The following is a 23,263-nucleotide window of genomic DNA, read 5'->3' on the forward strand; positions in this document are numbered from 1 at the left end:
CTTATAAAATGGCTATTGCATGCACGGGTACATGCCCAGAAATGCATGGTACAAACGGAGAGCTGTAAGCTCTGGGAGTTGAATCCAAGACAAAGCACCCTCCTTATTGTCTTTCCTGGGAACCATGTGTCCCCATGGCAAAGTTATAAGATGGCAAAGTTATAAGATGCAAAGTTGGCAAAGTTCTGGCAAAGTTGGTAAAGTTATAAGATGCAAGCACATTGGATCCTTGAGTCACCACTTGGAAGGAGCTGCCTTGGTGCAGCCATTATGAAATCAATACAGAGTTCCCTCAAAAAATTATAGAACTTCCATATATCTGGCAATCTTACTGGTGAGTGTTTATCCAAAGAAAATGAAAACACAGTGCAAAAAGATAACTGTGTCTCCATATTCATTGCGGCATTATTTATAATAATTGAGACATGGAAGCAAGTTAGGTGTCCCTTGGTGAGTGAATGGATAAAGAAAATGTGTCATATCCGGGCGCCTGGGTGGCTCAGTGGGTTAAGCCGCTGCCTTCGGCTCAGGGTCCTAGGATCGAGTCCCGCATCGGGCTCTCTGCTCTGCAGGGAGCCTGCGTCCCTCTCTCTCTCTGCCTGCCTCTCCATCTACTTGTGATTTCTCTCTGTCAAATAAATACATAAAATCTTAAAAAAAAAGAAATGTGTCATATATACACACAATTAAATATTACTCAGCGGTCAGAAAGAATGAAATCTTTGTGACAGCATGGGTGGACTTAGAGGGCATTTTGCTAAGTGAAATAAGTCAGACAGTGAAAGACAAATATTGTGTGATCTCACTTAGATGTGGAATCTAAACAAACAAACAAACAAACCCAAACAAACAAAAAACAAACAAGTTCACAGATACAGAAAACAGATTGGTGGTTGCAAGAGGTGGGGGTGGGGTGGGTTGGGAGAAAAGGGTGAATTTTTTTTCAGTTTAAATAAATTGAATAAAACCTTTTTTTTTTTTTTTTTTTTTTTAACGGGCTATAGGATACAAAAACTAACATATGGCCAGATGTAGGGGTAGAGCAAAATTTTGTATAGCCTAAATCTTACTAAATTTGAGGGCCTTCTTTAGAGAAAAAATAACCTATTAGAAAATTAGGTATAAAAATAAATATTTATTTGAAAAGAGAAATGCATCACAAACTATAAATCTTAAAAGGTCAACATATACCATAAACTTCAAGAAAAATCCACAAGAAAACATTTTTTTAAAGATTATTTATTTATTTATTTGACAGACAGAGATTATAACTAGGCAGAGAGGGAGGAAGGGAAGCAGGCTCCCTGCCAAGCAGAGACCCCGATGTGGGGCTTGATCCCAGGACCCTGGGATCATGGCCTAAGCCAAAGGCAGAGGCTTTAACCCACTGAGCCACCCAGGTGCCCCTCACAAGAAAACATTTTAATAAACTGTCTGACATACCTCCCCACACTGTTTTCCAACATTTTTTAGCTGCATATCCTTTTCTTCCAATTTTACTGAGGTAGAGTTGACAATTAAAAATTGTGTATATCTAAGGTATACAACCTGATAATTTGATACATAGATACATTGTGAAATATTCACCCCCATCAAGGCAATTAACATCATTCATCATCTCACACAGTTACCCTGGTGTGGTGCCTGTGGCGAGAAATTGAAGCTCTACCCTCTTAGCAAATTTCAAGTATATGATACAATGTTGTTAATTATAGTTACATAGTTGTACAGGAGATCTGTGGAACTTAACTTATCTTGTGTAACTGAAACTTTGTGCCCCTTGAGCAACATCTCCCCTTTTCCCCACTACCAGCATACCCTTCACTTTTGTAATTAGGTGATATATCTTCCACAGAGGAATGGGAATGTACTACACGTTGCAGGTGAACTTGCTGTTTGCGATCCCGGTACAGGTTTTTGTCCTCACAGACATAGGAAATCCTATCTATTCTATTTAATGTGATTTCCTCCAGAAAGGTATGATGCATTTGTAATCATCTGTGCTGCATTTAGAGTACATTCCTGATAGGAGAGAACTCCCATTTTGATGGGGTGTAGTGGAGAGATTCAAAGGCTCTCTAGGACTCAACACTCCCAAGACGGTGTTTTATGATGTAAAAAATTGCCACAGACTAGCTTCTAGCTCTGTCCATCTCAAAACCTGTTGTTACTCCTTTGCTACTGGAATGCTTCTAGTGCTGGGGAAGGGAGGACTGTTCAGGTGGACACCAACCCGACAGACGGTGTAGGTGTGTCATTGGTAGCCCTTTGTACTGCTGGACGGCTAGGAATAACGTTATACATAGGAACTATCAAACCACATAAATATATCCCATGGGGTCAGAGCTAGCCAGGGGCCTGAGGGCTAAAACATAAAAGGATACCCATTTTTAAGGTCATGCAAATGCAAGGTTGGCCTCCCTAAATTTTGCTCCCTTGGTACTTTCCTTACCTCACCCTCATCCTGGCTCTGTGTCCATTAATCACAAACAAAATATGTCTCCAACTTCACTTTCCTTGATTAAAAAGTTCACAGCCACTTCAAAGCTGCTCAGTATAATGGGGAGTTAGAGTTGAGACAATGGACTTAACTGGTAGTGATCAAAATATGTTATTTTGGGGCACCCATGTGGTTCAGTCAGTTAAGCATCTGCCTTTAGCTCAGGTCATAATCTCAGGGTCCTTTGGAGCCCGGATTTGGGATCCCAGAAAGCAGATCCCTTTGGGAGTCTGCTTCTCCCTCCCCCTCTGTTCTTCTCTGTTGCTCGTGCTCTTGCTCTCTCAAATAAATAAATGAAAAATATTTTAAAAATGTTATTTTGCAAAATTTACAATTCACATTGCCAGGGCCCTTAGGGCCTTGGAAGGGGCTCTCTGCAAGTGAGGGGCCCTGAGTTCATGTACCTAGCCTCTTGATAAATTGACTTCCCCATTCCCACGTGGTCATACTTCCAAGACTGAGTTTATCACACCAGCTTATTTTTGCTTTCAGGAAATCAGTTAAGAGCTTAGTCTCTGATCACTAAATTCTACATCTGAAAGTAATATTACACTGTATGTGTGTGTGTGTGTGTTTTTACACTGTATGTTAACTAACTGGAATTTAAATTAAAAACTGGAAGAAAAAAGAAAAGAAAAGAAAAGAAAAAGAACTGGATCTCTGGAGCTAGACTATTTGGGTTTGCATCTTGTCACTGCCACTTTATGTGTTGGTGAACCCTGAGCACTTTTTCAATTTGTCCGTGCCTGAGATTTTCTCATCTGCAAAATGGATATAAGTAATGTTAAGACAAGAGGAATTAGTTCAGGCAGAATGCTTACAGCAAAGTGTCTGGCCCATAAAGGCTCAAGATGTATTGGCTATTGCTGTTACTGCTACTGTTGTTTAGCATTAGTATTCAAGTTAGTAATATGTGCTGCTTCTCAAACCACACTGTGAACCCCGATGAGACCAACTAGACCTAGAGAGGCTTCACTGTCTTCTGAATGGACTGTTTGCTAAATGTAGGAGGAAGGCAGAGAGGAAGAAGTCAGAAGTAAATGGAATTCCCGACCCCGCTCCATTAATATTAATGTCACCAAATTTATTTAAGGAAAAGAAGAAATTTGTTCTATAAATTAATTTGCTGGCTCATGGCAAACCAAACGAGCATTAACACTGGACCTGACATCATTGTGCTCCCAGATGATAGCAGATAAATTATTTTAGCAGAAAAATCACAGGACGGGCTGTAGGCCGACTTTAAAAGTTGCCTTTTAATTCAGTCTCCTGCAGACACGTCCCCAGCACACTTCGTTTCCCCTTGGGTGGAGCACTCTGGTCAGCAAGGGGCCCCGGAGCACAGGCTGCGACCGAGAAGAGGAGGCGGGGAGCGAGGGGAGCAGGAGGAAGCTCAGGCTTCCCTGCCCGCGTGGGCGCAACAAGGCGGAACTGGCGGTGGAGTCGGTCCCGGCGCTGGGGGTGGGGGTGGGGATGCCGCCCTCGGCCACCCAGCTCCTCCAGGCGCCACGCCCCAGGACGGGTGTTTGGGGTCCTTCCCCGGAGCGGGCGTCCGCTGCCCTTGCGACCGCCCGCAGCCGCCGTCCGCGCTCCCCTCTAGTCCCGCGTAGCACCGCCTCCCGCCCGGGGCTGCAGGGGCCCGGCGCGCAGGCTGGGGGCGCTGTGGCCTCGGCGCGGGGACGGAGCGGATGGGCCGGCCCCGCCTCTTTCCCCTCCCCGCCCGCCCCCCACGCATAGTGTCGCCGGGAAGCCGGGAGGAGACCGAGCGCTCGAGCTCCACGGCGCTCGGCCCGCAGTCCTCTGCCCGCGCTGAGCAGAGCCAGGTGGCGCCGCCCGAGCCCGGAGCCGCGACCGTCCCCGACCGCCTTTGTCTGGGAGCGTGCGGCCTGGAAGCGCGGCTCTCGGGGTCCCGGCCCGCGGCCACAGCGCCCGGTGACAGCTCTTCCCTCCCGGAGGGCTCCGGGACGGAGGGGCGGTGGGGTCGGGCCCTGCTCGCCCGCGCCTGCACGCCCGAGCGCGCGCCCCGATGCCCCCGCAGCAGAGGGACCCCGCATTCCCCGGCAGCTGCGAGGCGCCGCCGGTTCCGCCGCGCCGGGAGCGCGGGGCGCGCGGGGGGCGCGGGCCCGGGGCGCCGGGGGGCCGGGGGCGCGCGGGCGGTGCCGAGGGGCGCGGCGTCAAGTGCGTGCTTGTCGGCGACGGCGCTGTGGGCAAGACCAGCCTGGTGGTGAGCTACACCACCAACGGCTACCCCACCGAGTACATCCCCACCGCCTTCGACAACTTCTCGGGTGAGCCGGGCCGGGTGGCGCTCCCGGCGCGGGGGCGCGTGGCCGCAGAGTCGGCCGGCGCGGAGCCGAGGGCCGGGGCGCCGCGAGGAGGGAGCGCGGCGCGGGGGTCGCGGGTCCCCGAGGAGGCTGCGGGGTCGGCCGGGTTCCGGCTGTGGGACGCGGACCCGGCGCGGAGCGCAGGACCTTTCCCGAGCCTCGGGGACGGGCCGCGCGCGGGGCCACCCGAGGGAGCGCGGGGCAACGGGAATCCCGGGACCGGAGCCCGGCGGAGGGGGCGGGGGACGGGAGACCAGAGCCTGTGCGGAAAGAAACGAGACGGCAATTTAGTAACAATCAGGTGGAGTTCAGGTGGCCCGGTCAGTGGGCTGCGTAGGAAAGTTTCGTCAGGTCGTCGTTGCTGGCGCCGCTGCCGAGTTTCAGTGGGAAGGTGCCCCGCAGGTGCCATTACCTGGGGCCCCTGAGAGCCAGTGCTTTTCCTTTCCGTGGCTTCCCTCACAGGGGGCGTCTCCGCTTTGAAGAGCCACAGAGAGGGCAGGAAATAGTTGATTTAGTGAGAACAGCACCCAGGGCTCAGGTTTGGATTCCAGCTGGAGAGTACACGCGATTTCTTCTGGGTCCCCCTCCCGTGCTCCCACTTCCATGTCCCCCATTGGCTCCGTTTCTGATTCTTACTGTCTTTTCCGAGTCTCTCTGAGCTGTTTACAGCTCTTATGTATGGTGTGCTGTTATTTTTTGGTTGGTGGAAACAAAGATAAAGGATTTTTCAGGTCTTTTTGAAATTTCCTAAAGTTAAAACCCACAGAGGCTAATGCGAAGCACTCTGTCTTGCTCTTAAAGAACCAAAAAAAAAAAAAAAACAAAAAAAAAAAACAAAACACAAACCCAACTTCTTGACCTCGAAAATCCCATGGCAAGGGCTTGCTTTCTTCCACTGTGTCTAAGGTACCCTTCATGAAACTGCTACACTAATGGGTTTCCACGCAGTTTTTTTTTTTCCCCCTCCCAGCTGACTAGTGTAAATATTAAAAGCCACTTAGAAAGTTGTGCTGAGACCCACCTGCGTGATTAATTCAACTAGAAACCTCCAGGCTGTGCCCAGATGCAGGCCTCTGCCCCTTACCCCATCCCAGTGGAAAGGTGGGCAGGCTTTCTTTTCTGTGTTAATCCTCCCTTTGAGCTGACACTGTGAGATAAGCAGTGCCCTCTTCTATAAACAGGACAATGCAGGCAGCCTGTGTTGCTCATGTTCTCAAAACAAGCTACAATTTTATCATAAACCATGAAGTCTTGGAACGTTTCCCAAGGGAAAACAGAATTATTTGTGAGGTTTTCCACTGAATTAAAACGGCAAGATTGGTTCCTATTTACACCCCCCCCGTGTTGTTTTTAGGCTTTTTGAAACAAGTGTGATAGGAAAATAAATCTTCCGGGGCTGGGCAAAAAGGGTAGGCCTTTCTGGGGTGCGCCCTCAAACGGCTCAGGGATTGCAGCTTCAACCCTAGCCAGGCAGTGAATTGCTAGTCCTGGAGGGTTTGTAAACAAAAATGCCTCCATGGGGGTCTCCTTGTTTTAGGCAAGTCTTTAATTCATGAGGGGACCCAGAATAGCTGAAGGGTAGTTGCAGCTGAAACCATTATTTTCCTGAAAGGGGTTAAAAGACACCCCCTGATCCTTATTTTTGTCTTGTTTTTCAGCTGTGGTGTCTGTGGATGGGCGGCCTGTGAGACTCCAGCTCTGCGACACGGCTGGACAGGTTAGTGGCTCATCATGGCTCAGTGCTGGGAAGGGAAGTGGCCTTTGAGAGGCCTCAGAATAACCTCCATCCATAACTGGGTTGTTCTAAAGCCTCATGAAGTGGTTCCAGCCCTGCCCTTCTCAGAGGGTGGTGGGCAGGGGGCGAGAGCTCTGAGCTCCTAAAGCAGCTTTTGGCTCAGCTTTGCATGGTCAGGACTGGGGGACAACAAGGTCAAGATCAGGAGTTCTTAAAGGAGTTTCTGATCTTAATTACTGCCTTGTTTTTATTAAAGAGTGTCAATGATGCTTTGTGTTCATTTCTCAAAGTAAGCTGGTGATTAGGATCATTTTATTAGAGGTCAACAAGAAAACTATTAAATTTACTCAAGAAAAAGATGGAGTTTTTTTTAAAAAAAGATTTTATTTATTTATTTTAGAGAGAGAGAGAAAAAGAGCATGGTGGGGGGGGCAGAGGGAGAGGGAGAGAGAATCTTAAGCAGACCCCACAGTGAGCATGGAGCTGGACATGGGGGTCAATCCCAGAACCCTGAGATCATGACCCTGAGCTGAAATCAGGAGCCAGACACTCAGCCAACTGCACCATCCAGGCACCTGCCCCCCACCCCGTCCACCTGCAAGAGAAATGGATTGATGTCACTGGGTAACTATTTCCCTCCCTAAGCCGTGGTTGGAATCACTAGGGCCACCCCCTTCCTTTGAAGCAGAGAAGGAGTGGTTGAAGCTCCCTGAGCCGGGGGAGTGAATGAGCCTGGACGCAGTCTCTCCAAATCTTGTCTCAAGGGTCAGGCACTTGGATGACTCACCCAGGGAGGGATGGGTCCTGGGGTGTGCCCTGATGAGCTCCAAGGACTCCTCATTGGCCAATTGTCCCCTGGCACGGTGCTGGTCGCTGAGGTTTCCTTGTTCTCTGGGAGAACCCAGGGTGCCGTGTCTTGAGTTTGTCAGTTGGTCAGCATGGAGTCTTTCCTGTCCGCACTAGAGTTAGAGCAAATGTGGAGGGGCCCTCTGTAGGCGCGTGAAGCCACCTCACTTTCTGAGGCATTGTCACGTGGCCGTCTGTGTGTAAAAAGCCGGCTTTCCAGGATTCCCAAGCGTCTCATCCAGATGGCTTCCCTACCCTGGGATAGCAAATTCACAGGTTTATTTCTCAGAACTCAAGGTGCCACAAGACTGGGAAGCTTTGGTGCCCATCTCCGTGCTGGTTTGGCGGTGAGTGGTGGCCTTGCGTGTCCTGTCCCCTCTGTCCCGGAGCATCTCCACTTGCCCCTTCAGCGGCAGCAGAGAAAAGCAAACACACTGTGTATCTTCCTGCCTGTGGGAGGGAAAACTTAAAAAGAACACTGCTCTTCTAATATGGAATCTTTCCGAATACCCTTCTGGTATTTGTTATGAAAACTTAACTGCTTTGTATAAAGTAAGAATCTTTTTCCTACCACGTGTCTGACTTTCTGATCTTGGAAATGAGGTCAGAGTCCCCTGTCGATAAATGTAGGTGTTCCTGCTAATGCAAGAAGGGGTAGCTGAGCAGCCCAAGAATAAGACCGTGGACAGGAAGCCCAGGAGGCATGGTTCCTGGGGACCCTTGAGAGAAGAAGCAGGCAGATCAGTGCATACCCTGCCCATGAATGGGGGTTCCCCTGTTAGTGGTTGACTCCTGTCACAGACATGGCTTCCTGATTTGGGCTTCGAGGCCTAGGGCCTGCATGGTGCCTGGCACTGAGCAGGGCTAAATCAGGGTTTATAATGCAGACATGTAATGGAGTGCTGGGTCCTGGGGAATGCCACCTTATGCCCTGGCCTGCCCCTCAGGAGACTTAAAGTTTGTAGGGAACATAAGCCAGTTGGTAGAACTTGTGAAAGAAAGCAGGGAAGTGCCATAAGGAGGAAGGCAGTGTGGACTTGGGGTGCAAGACAGGGTCTGGGAGAAAAACCACTGGGCCATTTTGAAAGGGCATAGGACTATCACCAGAAAAACTTTGTGGAAATGATCCTGAATTATTGAGGCAGAGTTCGATTTTTTCCTTAAGATGGTCTGTTTAAAAGTTGGGAAGCACAGGAAGAATTTTGGAGATACTTCCATGAAAAAAGTTTATAATAGGGAAATAAAAGGACTTTGGTGCAAGTTGTTAAGTTTTAGTTTATTTGGAAATTATTCTTCTGGCCTCCTGGTGATGTTCTCATTGAGTTTTACTGTATTTTTAAACTGCTGTATTAGTAAAGTATACCTTACTATGTAATGAATGAATAAACCAATTTCAAGAACTATGAAAAGTATACAACTGGTAAGATAAGATTGTTTTTTTCCTCTACTCCCCAAGTATCCATTAGGACTTATTTCGACTAATAGCAAAGCCAGTCAGAGTAGTAGTTCTTTCCTACCTTCCTTATTCCTTAGCCCAGATCTGATAAACAGCCTTTTAAGGGACTTGATTGGACACCTGTTATATTTCCCTAATGTTGACTCACTCAGTGAAACACCCTCCTCCTCCGGGCAGTCTCTGGGCAGTCCTCTGGATAGCCTTGTGGGCTTAAAGTGACTTTTGTAACTTGTTTCCAGCTCCAGGGGAGCATGAGCACAGGTAGTCCTCACTGGGGCCCAATTGCAGATTTCAGATGGAAGATCAGAGCAAGAATATGGCTCTACTGGCTATATTTAAATATATATATGTAAATATTTATACTTATATATGTTTATATATTATATTCATTTATATTTATTATATTTTATAATATATATATACATATATATTTATATTTATTTTATTTTTATATTTATATAAATATATATATATTTATATATACATATATATTTAAATATAGCCAGTAGAGCCATATTCTTGCTCTGAACTTCCATATATATGTGTGTGTGTGTATAAACTAGAAATTGCTCCGAGCTTCCGTGTGTGTGTGTGTGTGTGTGTGTGTACACACACACACACACATACACACTAGAAATTGCTTTTTGTGCCTTTAGGTTTTCTTGTTAGGGAGGTAGGTGAGCCCAGAAAATTTTAAAAGGAGTTTTTAACACTGGACTCACAGTCTTACTCAAGTGAAAATAGATCAGAGACTGAGGACTTGGAGAACATACCTTTGGCATAAGAGAAGGGGACCATCACTGAAATAGGAGAAGGTGACTATGGCATTGCCAGGAGAAGCTGAAAATTCTTCCACCTTTTGACCCATGAGGCACTTGGAAAAATCCATGCTAAAAAAACCAAAAACTCATATTGGAGCTTGACCAACACTACCATCCAGTGGCTTGTCTGCCATGCCCTGTCCCTGACTGAATTCCGTATGTCGTCCCCACAGACCTGGCAGGTGCCTGCTGATCCCTGGGCCACAGAATACCTCTCCTGGAGGGGACATTCCAGTGGGCCTTGTCATGCACGTGCTTGCTGTGTTGATTTCAGCAAATAGCTAAGGTTTCTGGTCAGGCAGTGAGGAGGACGGCTTGATTTCTGCTGGGCTCCCTGAACCCTTTAGCCAGAATCTTAGAGGTCCAGGGAGCCTGATTTCCAAAGCCCTGTCACAAGGCCCAGCCCCTGAGCTTGCCTTTTTTTTTTTATTGGTAATGTAACCCTAGCTCGCTGGGCAGGGCCAAGGGTGACTGGCTTCCAACAGTGAGCTGCTGCTGCCCGAGGGAGTTGACCTTCCGCAGGGCTCGGTTTTGTGCTTTCTCTGAGGCCTCAGAGAACAGAGGCAATGTTTTATAGCAAGATCTTCTTTGCTGGGCCATCATTGACCTGGTGGAGTTTCTGTGTTGATTCTTTCAGCACGAAGTTGGCACTATCTTTTTAACCATTGTGCATCGAAGTCTGACAAGTGGCATAGACAAAACACCTGAGCCTTTGAGCTGGTTGACTTTAGTGCTGTTAGTCCGTTGTTACTGTACAGTGGAAAAACGGAGCCTCCAAGAAAGAAAATGCCTTCAAGTAAAACAGATCCAGGTTTCCTTTGTACCTGCAGAACAGCCACAGATGCAGAATCCTCTGCACTTAACTAGGAGTTGGTAAATGATCAGAGTATGCCAATGGTGTTCTGAGACCTGGATGACATTCCACTTTTTCATGTCATTAGGAAGATACCTGTCATAGGACACTTGTGTGAGGCTGGCACCCACAGGTAGAAATTATATTTTACTTTATTCATTTTTTATTTTTTTAAAGTTTTATTTTATTTATTTAATTTTAAAGGTTTTATTTATTTATTTGACAGAGATCACAAGTAGGCAGAGAGGCAGGCAGAGAGAGAGGGGGAAGCAGGCTCCCCACTGAGCAGAGAGCCTGATGTGGGGCTGGATCCCAAGACCCTGGGATCATGACCTGAGCCAAAGGCAGAGTCTTTAACCCATTGAGCCACCCAGATGCCCCTAAAAGTTTTATTTTTTAACTTTTTAAAAAATAATATTTGTACCTGATGTAGGGCTTGAACTCACAACCTTGAGATCAAGCATAGTATGTCTTCTGACTGAGCCAACCAGTTCCCCCTAGTCCCTGATAGAAATTTTAAATAGGGATGAGATGATGTAAATATTTTCCTATGAGAGAGTTGAGTGAAAACTTTCAGTTCAATGATTGGGTCATGGTAGGCGACTATGAAGAAATGCTGATTTGGAGACACACATTCCTACAGGGACTGAGGACAGCAGGTTTGTCTGTCTGTGGCCAAATCCCCAGGGCCTACACAGTGCCCAGAGGCCAGCATGCATCTCTGTTGAGTGGATGACCTTGGCAGGTATTTAGCAAAATGATGCTTCGTTGTTAGGATGAACTGTCATTATTCCATCCAGTTCTCGATACCCAGAGTAGGGTGGGTATGCCCGTTCTTGGGTCCTTTATCAGCCCAAAGCACGCTGCATGGAGGCCCCTGCTATTTGCGGGGAAAAAAGAAGGGAAAGGAAGTTCACAAAAGAAGAAAGGAGGGAGAACAAGAGATCAAGCAAAAACAAAGAGGTATATCGAGCAAGAATGAGAATGTGTCAGCCAATGTGACATTGCAAGTCACATTGTCTTAGGTGACTTTGAGAGGCATAGGCTCTCTGCACTGCCAAGGAGAAGCCCATCAGAGGTTGTCAGCTCCAATTCTGGGTCTGTCCTTGTGTCTGATTGACATCATTCAGTGGTCTGTGCCTGCCCTAAGTGTGTGTGGTGCAGATGGGACAAGGCTGCCGTGAGGACAGGCAGGGCTGGATTCTTCAAGAGAGAGCTGGGTTAGTCTGGGGATCTGGGGTCAGACGGAGACTTGGGGATCCTTGTGACTGCTGCCTTGATTTTAGAAGAGTAGCTAGATTCCAGATTTGGAAGAGTAAAGCTAGGTTACTCTAAGCTGAAGCCTCGAGAAAGGAAATTTGATTTTCATAATTCACCTACTATCAGTGCTTTTTCTGTGGTAAGTTGCCAGAGGGCCGTGGCACTGGTGCAAATGTCGAACGCCTGGGACAGGTTTGGGGGCCTGGCGGTGCAGGAGCCCTGCACAGGTAAGCAGCAGCATCGCCTTCTGAGGCCCTGGCCTGTCCCTCCATAATCGGACCTGGCAGACCCTTTCAAGAAAAAACAGTAAAGTGGTCTCTTTGCCGATGAGATTCGATTGAAGAGGTAACTCTCGGCTGCTCTGATTGGTTGCAGGATGAGTTCGACAAACTCAGGCCTCTTTGCTACACCAACACGGACATCTTTCTTCTGTGCTTCAGTGTGGTGAGCCCCTCCTCCTTCCAGAACGTCAGTGAGAAGTGGGTGCCAGAGATTCGATGCCACTGTCCCAAAGCCCCCATCATCCTCGTGGGGACTCAGTCGGATCTCCGAGAAGACGTCAAGGTCCTCATCGAGCTGGACAAATGCAAAGAGAAGCCAGTGCCCGAAGAGGCGGCCAAGCTGTGTGCCGAGGAAATCAAAGCTGCCTCTTACATTGAGTGTTCAGCCTTGACTCAGAAAAACCTCAAGGAGGTCTTTGATGCTGCCATCGTCGCAGGTATCCAGTACTCGGACACTCAGCAGCAGCCAAAGAAGTCCAAAAGCAGGACTCCAGACAAAATGAAAAACCTCTCCAAGTCCTGGTGGAAAAAGTACTGCTGTTTCGTATGATGCCGGCCGGGCACCTGACGGGTGGACTTAGACGGCGTCCGCGGTAGAAGCTATATTAGCTGAAGGACCCCTGTCATCGTGTAGGAGCCGTAGAGACAACGTGCGCACGCACGTGTGTGTATGCGTGTGTGTATGCGTGTGTGTGTGTGCACGCGTGTGTATCATAGCTGGAGTCTCAATTTATGTCTTCTCTCTTGTCTTTGATATTCTTGTGTGTTTGAGCTTAGGGACGAGCTAATCATTAATTACGCAAGATGTTTTTGAAGTCAGTGGAGCATTTTTTTTTTTTTTTTTAGTGGAGCATTTTTTGTTAACTCTGGAAACATAGAGCTCTAGACCTCTGCATTAATTTATATCTAATTTGAAAAAGATGCCTCAAATCTGGGTGTCAAGAATGAAATCTTTTTTTTTTTTTTTTTTGCTGTGTTATAATGGACCGAAGAACACAAGAAGAAAATGGTGTGGTTAACCCTCGTCCCTTGACCAAGGGCTCCTTCCTGTGAGTGCGTTACGGCCCCTGGCCAACTATGGTGAAAATCACTCTTAGCTCTGAGACTCCACACACTTTTAAAAAACTTTTTTAAGGAACTAAAATCTGAGGGGGGAAAAAAAAAGAGAGACCTCTGCCTCCAAGACCTCAAACCAGTCACTTTTGTCATAGGTGAATACCTGATTGCTTCCAATTGAATATCAACCTGCAGAGAATGTGCTACTGGACTCTGGCACTGGATACACCAGAAAGAAAAAGTTGTTCGTTGGGATTTTTCATTCTTAGACCAGTCGTGTTGACATCATACTAACATAGCCAACATGCCTTGTGGAGTAAAGCAAGTATTAGAAGCTCTTATGTTTCCTGTGGGGAGTGACTCGTGTTGAGATCAGAATGTGATATTTGCTTGTTTGTGTGCGTGCACCAAACTGCCTGAATCCCTGGTGGTTAGAACACTAGGGAACATCTATCGGAATTGTCTTAAAACTTCCATACTGTTTAACTTAGCCCACCTGCAGGGATGTGGACATGCTTGAAAGGCCTGCAGCAAGCATTTTAAGAGACAAGGTATACTTTTTTCCCCTTAAGTCAGCTGAAATGTACACACACACACACACACACACACACATACATGCATATGGCTGTATTTGCTGCTGATTCAGACTTTTAAACAGTTAATGAAAAAAACCCAGCCACAAAAACAGATGTAAGGGAAGCTCAGCTTCCTCTTTTTCTTACTTTTTTGAACAGATCTCTTTCTGATTGTATCCCTTTCAGATATGATTTTAAGTATACCTTGACACAGTTTTGAGACCATCTTAAAACACGAACATCTCTTAAAACCCGTTTTAAACCTGAATGTCTCTTGAAACCTGTTAAAACCACCAGTTAAAGCCACAGATGCCTTTGAAGGACCTGGCAGAGACCAGGGCTAGGAGTCAGAGGGCCCCCCAGGGGGCGGGGGATCACAGCTCCCCTTCTTGGCTGCCTCCTTGCTGGGGGACAGCCAGGAAACCATGTACTTGTGAAACATTTGTGTTCTTCAAGGTGACAGTTTCTAGGGCTTCATCTTTCAGAGAAAAAAAAATCCCCTATCAGCAGAGTAAGTTTTTCTTTACTTCATGACCGCTGTGATTCTGAGATGCCAAAAGGTGACTTAACCTGTGACTTACAACGTCTGGTTGCGCTGGGTCAAGCAGAGTTACCAAAATCAACTTGGCAACTAGGGAAACTTCCGTAGAGCCGGTGGATAGAAGTCTTACCTTTCTGTCGGTCTTGTGTTGTCTTTTTTATATTTAAAAAAGCAAATTTGTGTTTTCCTATAGAAGAAGTAAAAGATTGAGTTCGGGGCTTCTTTGATTTCTGTTAGTAAATAAAATTAACTGGTTTCTCTGTTGAAAAACAAAAATACTTGTATTGGTCACTATTTATTTTTCTTCGGCTAGCCATCCTAGTTTCCCGAAGCGTCTAGTTCTAGCCTGAGTGAGTAAGATGACGTCATGTGCCGAAATGCTCCAAACAGATGCTAAGCTGGGCTGCCCGGCTCACCTGCTTCCCAGGCTGGGCTCTGCCTGCTCTGGGTGCAGCGATAGGAGTGGCGGGAGAGCTACTGGGTGAGTAATTTTAAATAGTACTTTTGTGGGGCGCCTGGGTGGCTCAGTGGGTTAAGCCGCTGCCTTCGGCTCAGGTCATGATCTCAGGGTCCTGGGATCGAGTCCCGCATTGGGCTCTCTGCTCAGTGGGGAGCCTGCTTCCTCCTCTCTCTCTCTGCCTGCCTCTCTGCCTGCTTGTGATTTCTCTCTGCCATATAAATAAATAAAGTCTTAAATAAATAAATAAATAAATAGTACTTTTGTATTTAAGCAAAGGTCATGGAGTACCATGCAAATTAATTTTTAAGATAGAACACAAGACTTGAAAGACATTTCATGCACGCGACAGCATATGGGGCTGCTGTTGGTCCCCCCGTGGGGTGGGCCACTGGGGGAAAGCTGGCAGGGAACATGCCTATGTTAAGCGTTACTTAAGTGGTTTATTTTTAACCCAACTCGATAGAACCCCGTACCATTAGCGCAAAAAATCTAGAGGGTTGACCTTTAAACACAGCCATTTTTAGCATGTTGCTGCATTTTCTAGACTAGTAAAGGTATGATTGGTTGTACTTGAGGCTTTCCTCCATTTATCTTTCTTTGTGTGATTGGGCAGAAAAGTTCTTAAAAGTATGTGCTTGAGTTAAACATGAAGTTGATTCACTTCAAGGTGCAAACACTGTTAAACTTGCAGCTTGGTTTTGCAGACAGTTTTATGAGTGGTGCTTTAGGAAACGCCACTCTAGCTCACCTCCTACAGTGTAGGCCAGTCATAATTGAAAAAACCAATAGACTCCCAACCTGTTTTATCACTTTTTACCAAGTATGTGGCAATGAGCCCTTTGCAATATTATTCTCTGTGCTTGACAGACTTCAGGAGAAGCCATCCAGGTATGACATGAGCCAAAACGAAGGCAAGGTCTTCTTCCCAGGCTGTCGTAACCTGGTGCCTTACCAAGTTGTGCATCTCTGTTTTCAAGTGTAAATGATGTTGAGTAGAATGTTGACCTTGAAGATGCTATAAGTGAGGTGGTATGAAATAAATTCTGACCTATGGATATAACTGCACTTGCTTTTTCTACCAAGGAATGTCAGTGGGAGTGAATAAAAGCTTAGCCGCATCAAAAGCAGCCTGGTTGGGAAGCGTCATGGCAGCCACCAGAGGCGTTTGGGGAAACATCCCTGACCAACGTTAAACGCTTCCTGAATATGGGGTTTTGAGAATTGGGGGTCACAGTCTGACATAAGCCCTCTCCGACTCTGGGTCTGTAGTGGATTGTGTGCTGGTGGCCCACGTGTGTCCCTGGCAGGAATGCTGTTCTTGGAGCCAAACACGGGGGCCCAGAGAAGCACTTAGAGTGTGATGATGGGTAGGTCACTAGATCTGAGCCTCAGTTTCCTTATGTGTGAAAGTACTGCTTTTCTTTCCAGGCTACTTGAATCCTGAATGAGAATCCATGGGCACATGTGGGGTCAGTGTCTGAGATCTCTAAAGGTGATGGAAGGGATTAGGCCATGAGCCTCGCCAGCTTTATCAGCAAGGCCAGCAAGGCCAGCAAGGCTCAGACGTCTCGGTCCCTGAGGGCTAGGGAGTGCCCGTGCGGTATATGTGAACTTGCGGTCAGCCTTCTCATCACACCACCAGAATGTGGCCCTTACCCCAGGGAATGTGGCGCTGATGGCAGGACCATTCTGAGAGGCCAGATGTCATCATGCTTCCGCCCTTAAGCCTCAAGGGTGAAGGGCTCCTGGTCATCTAGGAAAGGATGGGCCTGTTGCCCTCATTCCCCATGGTGCCTCTGTGGCCAGGCCTTGCCTCTCGTATCCACCGAACATTCAACCACTGTGCTGTGAAGAGAGCAGCTAAAATTACTGCTGCTGATACCCAGCTCACCGTCCTTGGCCTCCACTGGCAGCCTAATCCCAGCTCAGAGGACCCGGAAGTTTCTCTTCAACCACACCCTGCTTGCCTTCCCAGGATACATGGACAGAGCCCCAGTCCCTTTAGAAGGGGTCAGGGAATGCTTCATGGCGACATTTCCAAGACCCGAGGGAGGTGAGAGAATGACTAGTATCTGAGAGGAAAGTGTTCTGAAGGGGAAACAGCAGGCGCAAAGACCTTGAGGCAGAGCAAGTGTCTGTTATGTCCTGGAGGCCAGTGTGGACAAGACTAAAGTAGTGCAGGGAGAGGAGCAGGAGATGACCTAGAGGAGGGGAGAAGGTCAGGGAAAGGATGAGGTTAGAGAGGCCCCTGACATCAGGGAGGGGATGGTGTGGTGGAAGGGCCCGGGAGGAGAGGGCTGAGCTCCAGAGTCAGACCCTTTGAACTTGAATCTTAGCTCTGTCACTTACTGGTTGTGATTCCTTAAACAACTTAGATTTCTGTGTCTAAACTTGAGAATCTATAAAGGGAATAGGCCCGGCTCCTGCCTCAGTGGTCTGATGGGGCTGCAAATGTGAGCTGCTCAGTCAGTGTCTGCTCTGATAGGTCTTGTTGCCCAGTTCTGTTCACCTCTCTCACAGTAGGCTGCCTAGGTGATTTACATATGACTGGCCCCCAATGGCTCTTGTCTTCAGCCCTACTAATTTTTGTCAGCCTTATGCTTTATATGGATGATAGCACCTTTATTTTTCATTTCCACTCATTTTTATGTAATAAGAGCAAAACAAGAATTACTCCAGCAGTTGCACAGGCTGACTCTGGAATGGAGATGCTGCAGGGACTGTTGGGGGCTGGCCATGGGTGGGGAGGGCCCTGGGCCAACTCCCTCCGAAGGGGAAGGTGGAATTGAGCTTCTGAAGGTGGTGTGCTGAGTTGGACTGACACAACGAAATAAGATTTGTGTGAAAGTCAGGGATCATGCGTCCAGGGCGTCTGGCCCTTGACTCTTTTCATGCAAGAAGTTTTTGCTTCAGATGAGCATGAGCAGCTATGTGAATCTAGAGCCATTTTTAGAATCCTTGTTGATCAGGCCAGCTCAGCCAACCAGTTTCCCCCCTGCAGTCCTGCCAGTACAACTGAGTCCCGAGGAGACCCAGTCCGCGTGTGGAAGAGGCATGTGGTCGAGAACCTGATGTTGATCTCCAACCTGATGTCTGTCATCTAAGGGGAAGCTGCGTTCCAGAGCAGAATATCCCTTTTCCATTCATTCGCCTCCCGAGGGTCCCACAGATACTTCCAAATGTGATGCCTTCTGTGAGTTTCCATTCGCGACTGCAGCGAATCCCACAAACTTAGTGGCTTAACATGATTGGATTTCTTACCTTACAGTTGTGGAAGTGAGAAATCTGAAATGGGTCTGGCTGGGCTGCAGTCAATGTGATGACAGGCCTGCGTTCCTTCCTGGAGACTCTCAGGGAGCCATCTTCTTGCTTCCCTTGGCTCTCGAGCCTGCCTCCATTCCTTGGCTCAGAGCCTCCCCCACTTTCAAAGCCAGCCATGGCTGGTCAAGTCTTTCTTCGAGGGCATCCCACTGACACTCTGCCACCTCTTCTTCTCTCCCACCCCCCACTTTGGGACCCTTATTATTATATGGGTTATGTATATTATATGATTTGGAGAGTCAGGGTAATTTCTCCCTGTCAAGGTCCATGGGTTAACAATTTTAATTCCATTTGCAACCTCAGTTCTGCTTTGCTGCATAACGCACCCCATCCCAGGATCTAAAGTGTAGGATGTGAATGGGCATCCTTGGGGGCCATTCTCCTGACCATACTCATGGCCCGGAGGTTAGTTCAGTGCTCCCCAGATCACTGGCGCCTCTGTATTCGTTTTCTTTGGGAATGTTCAGAACACAGCAGTCAGTGGCTGTCATAGTCAGATGTGTGCAGCGTTGGCAGGCCCCCCCGGGATGTAGCTGGCTGCTGAAGTCTTAGGTCATCCCTCGTGAGGGTAGAGTTACCGACTATTTCTGGTCCCATTGGCGAAAACACCCATCATGTGACATGGTAGAAATCTTTTCTTACCTTGATATCATTAAACATGCAAATCTCCTGTCTCTCTTTATTCTGCACCATAAGCAGCTTTGTTATGATTTTGCATCTCGGGGAGGTCCCCAAAGGGAGGGAACGCAGTGATCACACCCAAGGGCCTCAATCTCTCTTCCCAAGACCGCGTTCTCTCCCATTACCTTAACAGAGTGGTTTCTGATTAGGATTTGGCCTGAACTGGGGAGAAAATGTAGTAAAAATGGCAATGGGACTATTTTCCGTATTTGCCTAGTTTTGCAGAAACAGGCTCCATTTTTGCAGAGCTGTTTCTAGCATTTCCTCTCCCTCCAACAGTGGGAAGGGTAATGTTCATTTGGGTCCGGTGGCTGTGACTGTGGAAAGCATTTTCAAAAGGGTGTGGGTTCTGATAGTCCAAGCACACTGCTTTGGAGGGTTTAAACTGAAAGCACAAAAGGGACTTAGACATTTGAGAATAGCCCTTAGCACAGAAGCTTTTGGGAGTGGCGCGGGCCTCAGTCATACCTTGACAGATGCTGGATAATCATCGGTTAGGGCTTAACTTAAGACAAGTGCTGTATTGTACGTGGCTGGTGGAAGAGAAAGTCGTGTGCTTCAGGAGTAAATATCAAAACTGATGGTTTACCGTGGACATCAGGAAGCCTGACTACTCCTGCTTGTCATGGATTTAGAACATAGCTGACCCAGCCGGTGGAGGCTCAGTTCCACTTTGAGTCTGTTCCACTGTCTAAAGAGGTGTTTTTTAGGAACTTAGAACTCTGACACCTAAAACATCATCACCCCCAGCAGGAACAATGGAACAAGTTTGGCTTGCCTTACTTATTTAGCAAGTGTTTTCTTGGTAAACATTCAGAGAAATCACACCGACACCAAGTTACCGAACCCCAGACGTCTCCCTCCGCTTTGATCTTCTTGTTTCTCCCTCAGCTTACTACTTGTCATTCTGTAATGACATCTCTGGACAGATCACAGAGCTGGAAGGGCTGGACACAGGCTCTGGTTGCCTCTTCCTGCTCTCAACCAGACAGATAAGGGGATTTCCAACCCGTATATTTGATCCACAAAATTTACTTCCTTTGTCATTTTATTCAGGATCTAAGGGATGAAAGTGAGGTTGGGGCCATTGGGTGAGTAATAATTGCCTTTGTAACAACCTTCAATAATTATTAAGATCGTATTGCCGAGGGCTCACCGAGAGTTAGATACTCTCCTGTGTCCTGTGTCACCAGGCCTTAATTGAAACCACCTCACCTTTATCCTCAAAACCGATTGCCTGTTGTTGAAAGTCAGGGGTTTCTGTATCAAAAGGGAAAAAGTGGAGGGAATCAATTATTATTGGGGGAACCAGGTGGTGGGTATTAGGGCACGGATTGCATGGAGCACTGGGTGTGCTGCAAAAACAATAAATACTGTTACACTGAAAATAAATAAAAAAAAAGAAAAAAAATACTACTTTGTAATGGGAAATGAAATAATTATATAATCCTTAAAAATAACATTAAAGATAAATGATTTGTTGAGATAACTGAAATAAAGACAATGAAGTTGCATCTATTGACAAAAAAAGAATTATTTAGATAAAACAGTTCAAAATTTTCTTACACAGATGTTGGTAGAGGAGCTCAGGAAACAGAATGGGTTTATAAGAGAGAACTGAAATTTATGAGCGACCTTCACATATTGAGCATGTAAAATATTTTACCTATTACTGTAACCTGCCTAAATCTTCTCCTGACCAATGTTATGAATGGAAAATTGAATACATCTCTTCTAACCTCATACCTCCCATGGGGAGCGTGTATCGGATTGGTTGCTATTGTCCTCATTTATTAGAGAAACAAAAGGACTAACTGGCTAAGTAAGGAGCTCTGCATGAGTTAGTGGTAGAACCATTAATCAGTGGGTGTTATTTTAAGCCTGAATTTCCCTGTTCCATATCTGCTCTCATATAGAAGATACAGAGGGACCTTTAAAACCACCAGTAAGGAGGCACTAATTTAATGATCTATTTCTGTATAACAAGCCACCCCATCCCTTGGCTTAGGAGATAAAATAACAGCTCTGTTTTTTTTTTTTTTAAGATTTCATTTATTTGAGTGAATGAGTGTGCAAGTACGCCAAGTGTGCAAGAGGGGGGGTGCGCAAGAGGGGGAGGGGCAGAGAGAGAAGCCAACTCCCCACTGAGCAGGGAGCCGGACATGGGACCCGATCCAATCCAGGGGTCTGGGATCACAAACTGAGCTGAAGGCAGTCGCTTAACCAACTGAGCCACCCAGGTGCCCAAAACAACAGCAGTTTATTCCTTCTTGTGATTCTGTGGGTTGACTGGGTTCTATCGAGGTCCCCCGCAGCTGGGAGCTCGATTGGGGTAGACTCTGTAAAGAAACCCCGGTCTCTGTCCTTGTCCCCTCTCAACTTCAGTGTCCAGCCTGAGTTTCTTACAACATGGAGACTGACTCCCAGGAGGGAGTGGGCGAGGAGAGAACGCCCCGGTATGCAGCCCCGGCGTGCACAGACGGACCAGGCATGTTTGTGCTGTAGTTGCTAAGGCTCATGGGTCAAAGCAAGTCCCAGAGACAATGTGGGTGGCAGGTGGAAGTTGCTGCACGAGCATGTGAACCTGGGAAGGTATGTTTATTCGAGGATTCACATGGGAAAGGAAGACTCCGAGGCTGCCAGGGCTGGTGGGTCTGTTGGGCATGTCTGTTCCGCATGAAGAGAGGCGGATTGTAAATACGATGGTGCATGTGGAGAATGCAACTAGCCTAGCAGCCAGGACTTCCAGTGATGAAAGGTGTGTTTGTCATCTGTATTATTTCAGTGAGGGTCTGACTGTGGTCTGAACCCCTCACTGAATCTTCTTCCTTTGTGGAGAGAGCACACTGAGAATGGGTGAAACCGGCACCTTGCCGAGTGTACAGACAGCTGGATGGGAGGAATTTGGGTACTTCCGTTGTTTCCATCTGTTGTTTCCATATTTCTTTTTCCAGCAAAAGAGACAGATTTCAGCTGCATTTGGACAAGTGGATTGACATAGAGCACAGGGTATATGAAGCACTTTAAAAACCGGATATTAACAGTATCCCTGGTGCACCTGGGTGGCTCCGTCGATTACGTGTCTGCCTTCGGCTCAGGTCATGATCTCAAGGTCCTGGGAGCCAAGTGAGGCTCCCTGCTCAGTAGGGGAGTCTGCTTCTCCCTCCCTTCTCCCTTCCCCATGTGCACGCTCTCTCTCTCTCAAAATAAATAAAATCTTAAAAAAAACTGTATCACCACTGCTACTGTGATTATGAATAGTAATATTCTACGCAGGACTGAAATTACTCTCAACCATCTGTTAAGTACCCGTTTCCCAAAGCAATAGAATGGGCTCCCAGAATGGCTGGTTTTATTCCCACGCTGCTCCTCTCCCCCCCCCCACCCCGAAGGCATTTCCATAGGTACTTGGGTCCCAGGACGCTGTGAGGCCATCTGGTTTTGACTGTCATTATCCTTCTGCCAAGCCCTGTTCATGCTCCTGAGACCATAGTTTGCTTTTGTCTTGTGTGCAGTTTCTAGTGCCGGCATTGGGGATTTAAAGGAGAGTTTCAATTGCTGGCGGGCGGCACGCCCACAGGAGGGGCTGCATGGCACAGAGCCAAGAGGAATGCCCCGGGGTTACCAGGCTTCCAGAGTCCACATCCTGCCTTTGCCACTGACCAGCTCTATACATTTCGAGAAGGAGTTTACTTGGCCTTTCATTTCTTCAACCTCAACAGTAGGTGAAGCTATGAAATCTCCATTTTCCCCTTTTACCATTATTTTAAGATAATCACTCTTCAGCCTTGATTTCTACAGGCTTAGGAGGTTTTATCTTAAGCAAAATCAATGTCAAATTAAGTAATCAGTGATTTTCACTAAATTCCACGTATGGACAATTTTGACTTCAGCCCCTGGTTTATCTGGCCCATGTGCACGGGGGCAAAGGCCTCCTGGCAGCTTCTGCCCAGAGACATGGAAAGAGGAGGCCACTGTGAGTCTCGGGAGCCTGGCTGGCTGAATCATGGGTAAATATCACTTTTTCCAGGAAGACAGAAAATCTCTCCCTTTCGGACGCATGAGCAGTGCAGTGAGTGGACTCTTCGTGAATCAAAGCCAGTTAAAGGCAAAGCAAAAGAAAAAGATAAAGGAAAAAGATGCAAGTAGAAGAAAATAAGGAGATTGGTTACGGTGAGTTTAGGCTGCGAGAGTTGGTAGGTCATTCTCTCTCTCAAGAAGAGAATTTACTAGGCACTGTGTGTGCATGCAGCTGTGATCCCGAATGCCCTTCAAGAACTTTCTTTGCTGGATACGGAAAGTCGTATGGAGATAAACATGCACCCTCTTTGATCCGTTCCTACTGAGATTTCCCAAACTAATTAGTCTCTTTGGGGGAGACAGGGTTATCTCTTATTGACTCAATGACAATTAACTTTTTAACAACAGTAACCTTTAACCACAAATGTGCTACGATTTACACAATATCATAATAGCATCAACTGAAAAAGATGTGTCAGTCCTCAAATGCTTATTAATCAGGGACCTTTATCCCCAAAGAACTGTGTTGAATT

The 23,263-nt window shown here is 47.1% G+C and overlaps 1 protein-coding gene across 1 annotated transcript; it reads left to right on the forward strand.

Annotated features, from left to right (window-relative positions):
* The first annotated feature begins 4,220 nt into the window (after positions 1–4,220).
* RHOU (ras homolog family member U) lies at positions 4,221–14,524 on the forward strand. The gene is made up of 3 exons (XM_045087084.1): positions 4,221–4,788; positions 6,483–6,541; positions 12,171–14,524. The coding sequence occupies exons 1-3, from the start codon at positions 4,527–4,529 to the stop codon at positions 12,624–12,626; spliced, it is 777 nt and encodes a 258-aa protein (XP_044943019.1). The 5' UTR covers positions 4,221–4,526; the 3' UTR covers positions 12,627–14,524.
* Positions 14,525–23,263: the final 8,739 nt, after the last annotated feature.

This window comes from Mustela putorius, unplaced genomic scaffold, assembly GCF_011764305.1.
Source record: "Mustela putorius furo isolate JIRA1106 unplaced genomic scaffold, ASM1176430v1.1 tig00001033_pilon_pilon_pilon, whole genome shotgun sequence".
Taxonomy (NCBI): domain Eukaryota; kingdom Metazoa; phylum Chordata; class Mammalia; order Carnivora; family Mustelidae; genus Mustela; species Mustela putorius.